At 62.6% G+C, this 4,149-nt stretch overlaps 1 protein-coding gene across 1 annotated transcript in view; it reads left to right on the forward strand.

The window, feature by feature from the left end:
• The window catches only part of KCNK3 (potassium two pore domain channel subfamily K member 3), a 17,614-nt gene extending 13,707 nt beyond the window's left edge, over nt 1–3,907 (forward strand). Inside the window, exons 3-4 of the mRNA XM_085305672.1 lie at nt 2,158–2,218; nt 2,720–3,907. Of these exons, the coding sequence (XP_085161798.1) occupies nt 2,158–2,218; nt 2,720–3,630 (972 nt within the window). The 3' untranslated portion in view covers nt 3,631–3,907. The remainder of the gene's footprint in view (nt 1–2,157; nt 2,219–2,719) is intronic.
• The last annotated feature ends 242 nt before the right edge of the window (nt 3,908–4,149 follow it).

Raw genomic sequence — 4,149 nt, forward strand, 5'->3', positions numbered from 1 at the left:
CTGCATCCCTGTGTCCCTGCATCCCCCTACCCTGGCCCTGTGTCCCTGTGTCCCTGTATCCCCATGTCCCTGCATCCCCCTACCCTGCCCTGCATCCCTGCGTCCCTGTGTCCCTGCACCCCCTACCCTGCCCTGTGTCCCTGTGTCCCTGCATCCCTGTGTCCCTGCATCCCCCTACTCTGGCCCTGTGTCCCTGTGTCCCTGCATCCCCGTGTCCCTGCACCCCCTACCCTGGCCCTGCATCCCTGCAACCCTGCATCCCTGTGTCTCTGCATCCCCAAACCCTGCCCTGGCTCCCCGCACCCCGAGGCCCAGGCCCGTGACGCTCACTCTGCCTTCCCAGCCCTTTTCCTTGTCCAGCTTTCCAGGCAGTCGCCTCCGAGACGTTTCCACCGTCCTCCCAGCCCCGGGGAAGCGACGCCCTCCGCGGCTTTGCTGACAGCAACCCCGCCGGCCCCTTCCCGCGGCGCAGAGACAGCTGCCCGCTAATCCCGGCCATCCATCGCGCCCGACAGCCTGAGATTTACTGCAGGCCGGGAGCCAGCTGCCGCCTGCACCTGCTCCCGGGGAATAACAGGCGGATCCGCCCCGGCTCCTCCGCGGCCCTAAAAAGGACACGAGCCGGCCACGGTCCTCAGGGACATGCCGCGTAGTCCCGCCGTGCCGCCTTGCAGCACCCGCCGCGGAGGGAGCCCGGAGTGCCCGGACCCGGCCGTGCCGTGCCATGCCATGCCGTGCCGTGCCGTGCCAGCCCGCGGGCGTTGCAACCCCTGACCGTGCCGAGTGCACTCGGGGGCACACCGGCCTCTGCTCCCGGAGCACCCCAGCTCYGGGAAAAGCCTACGGGCTTTCCGCAGCGCTCCGCCGGAGCCGCTGCCCGAGGAACGGCCCACGGAGCCCCGCGTTGGACGGGGCAGGGAGGGGAATCGCACAGGAAAGAAGGAAAAAGATGAAGGGATGTGGCACATCCCTGGGGCAGTTCGGACACCGGGTCAGGAGTGGGGCGCTCCTGTCGGCCGCCCCGCCGGCCGGCTCCGGGGYGTCTAAGGTCAAGTTGCCTCCAGCCTTGGCACTGGCACTGCTCCACACAGMGCACACGGCTTCGGGGTTTGCTGCGAGCCAGAGAGGGAGGGAAGGAGAGGGAAAAAGTAGAGGGGAATAGCAGCTGCTCGGGGGTGAGGGCACCTTCGGAGCGCACCGGACACATGGACCACTCCCCCAGGGGAGAAGAGGGCTGGAGCAGGACCTGGAGGACCATCCAGCCTGCTGGCTGTAGCCCCCTCCTGGCAGCTGGGAGATGTGGGCTCACCAGGTGGGAAGAGGGCTGGAGCAGGACCTGGAGGACCATCCAGCCCGCTGGCTGTAGCCCCCTCCTGGCAGCTGGGAGATGTGGGCTCACCAGGTGGGAAGAGGGCTGGAGCAGGACCTGGAGGACCATCCAGCCCGCTGGCTGTAGCCCCCTCCTGGCAGCTGGGAGATGTGGGCTCACCAGGTGGGAAGGGGGTTGGAGCAGGACCTGGAGGACYGTCCAGCCTGATGGTTATAGTCCTCTCCTGGCAGTGGGGAGGTGTGGGCTCACCTGGCCTTGAGCAGAAAGGGGCTCCTGTGCCCTGGTGTCCTCTGCTAAWGTGAAACTGGTCTCTCTGAGCTGAGCTTTGTGGTGTGGGTTAAACAAAACTGCTATTTTCTTTTCCTCCTCTTCAAATATATCAGCAGAAAGCTGGACAAATCCTGTGATGTTTGGGTCTCCATCCAACCTCACCTCGAAAAGCATTCTCAGGTCCTCCAAGKCATGCCAAGATGGAGCCCAGGATGGGGTCCAGACAGGGTGTCCTGCCCCCTGCCCTGACTCCAGGACCCGATGCAGCACGCAGAGGGTGCTGGAGCCGGAGAGGGGCCAGGATCGGCACTGGGATGCAGACGGGGGCTCACGGCACCCCAGAGCACCCAGCTGGGGAGGCAGCTGCAGATTTCCTCAGTCTCAGCTGCCTTTTCTCTGTTTCAACCCCCCAGCATCCATTAGAGGCAAATAATCTGGCAGCGCAAAGGAAGAGTAAGTCCTCTCTGCATGTGTTTGGTGCAGAAAGGAGATTAGCTGAAATCCGGGTGGGCCCCGGGGCCAGGTCTCTGGTGCACACTCCCTCCGTCTGCCCTCAGGGGCTGGTGGTGGAGGAGCGAGGACCCRTTGCCCTCAGCCAGCCCGGGGACCGCAGCGGAGGCACCTCCAGCTCCCCCCGGCTCCTCTCCCCGCAAGATGAGGGCTTTTCATTTTTTCTGTCTTCTCTCCTCTTCCCCATTATTTTTATTCTGAGATCCTGTTATCCTCTTAGTCTGAAAAACCATCTGCAACCATTCCTTGCATCTCGGGGGTAGGGCAGCATGGGTCAGCAGCTGGCTTTGACCACTGGGAAACTCAGATTGGGGAAGCGATTTGCGAGGGAAGCATGAGGGCAGGCCCCCGACTCAGTAGGAGGCCCTAAAAATAGCAGATACCATGCTGCAGAAAGTGCTCAGAGATCAGTGGATGCTTCCTCCAGGAAAGCTCCCAGTGTTGCCCTCAAAGAGCTGGGCAGCTTGCTGTCCCTCTCAGGAGCTTGCTCCAGGACCATGGCAGCCCTGCACCCTGGGATATGGCTGCGTCCAGCTGCCCTCAGGCAGCAGAAAACGTCATGTTAGGTGTTCAATGACCAAGCCAACTCGCTTTGTCTTTGCTCGCCAGGGTACGGCCATGCAGCCCCCAGCACGGACGGCGGGAAGGTCTTCTGCATGGTGTATGCMCTGCTGGGGATCCCCCTCACCCTCGTCATGTTCCAGAGCCTGGGCGAGCGGATCAACACCTTCGTCAAATACCTCCTCCACCGCATCAAGAAGTGCCTTGGCATGAGACGGGCCGAGGTCTCCATGGCCAACATGGTGACCATTGGGTTCTTCTCTTGCATCAGCACCCTGTGCATCGGGGCAGCCGCGTTCTCCTACTACGAGCACTGGAGTTTCTTCCACGCCTATTACTATTGCTTCATCACCCTCACCACCATCGGCTTTGGAGACTACGTGGCCCTGCAGAAGGATGAGGCCCTCCAGAACAAGCCCCAGTACGTGGCCTTCAGCTTCGTCTACATCCTGACTGGGCTGACGGTCATCGGGGCCTTCCTCAACCTGGTGGTGCTGCGCTTCATGACCATGAATGCCGAGGACGAGAAGCGGGATGCTGAGCACCGGGCTCTGCTCACCCGCAACGGACAGGCCAGCAGCGTCCACACCACGGACACTGCCTCCTCCACCACGGCGGCCGTGGGGGGCGGCGGGGGTGGCAGCGGGGTGGTGGGCAGCGGGGGCAGCGGCTTTCGCAACGTCTACGCGGAGGTGCTCCACTTCCAGTCCATGTGTTCGTGCCTATGGTACAAGAGCCGGGAGAAGCTGCAGTACTCCATCCCCATGATCATCCCCAGGGACCTGTCCACCTCGGACACGTGCGTGGAGCAGAGCCACTCCTCGCCCGGCCGCTACGCGGAGACGCCCTCCAACAGATGCTTCTGCAACGCCCAGCGCTCGGCCATCAGCTCCGTCTCCACGGGCCTCCACAGCCTCTCGGCCTTCCAGGGACTCATGAAGCGCCGCAGCTCCGTGTAGCCACCCGCGCCCCCTCTCCTTCCCCACGCGCCCCCTCGGCCAAGGGGAGCTCACAGCCGGAGGGAACTGTCCTACGACCGGCAAAGCCGGCGGGGGCACCCRGGCGTCCCCGCCGGGGCGCAGCGTGGCCACGTACTGCAACGTCGTCGCCTCCCTCCGCTCGCCGAGCCTTTGCTGGTCCTTTCCAGAGCGTGAAGACGGGGCTGTTGGTCTAAATTTATTTCATGGTTTTGTTTCATTTTATTTTATTTTATTATTTTATTTTATTTTATCTTTATCATTATTTTGTTTATTTTATTTTATTTTGCAAACCACTCCACAAAATGTGAAACTTGAACTGAAGACCTGGAGAGCTTTTTAACCTGATGGAGAGCCAAAGGGGTTGGGGGGGCAGGAGGAAACGGGGAGGAAAGGGGGCAGCCCCAGGGCGGGGGGCGAGCGGCCGGGCTGGGACCTGGCCGCCTCGCGCCCGGCACGGCCCTGCCCGGCTCCACGAGCCCTATCCCGGAGCCAGGGAAT

Source organism: Rhea americana, unplaced genomic scaffold (genome assembly GCF_003343005.1).
Source record: "Rhea americana isolate MKP2758 unplaced genomic scaffold, rheAme1 scaffold_225, whole genome shotgun sequence".
Lineage (NCBI taxonomy): Eukaryota > Metazoa > Chordata > Aves > Rheiformes > Rheidae > Rhea > Rhea americana.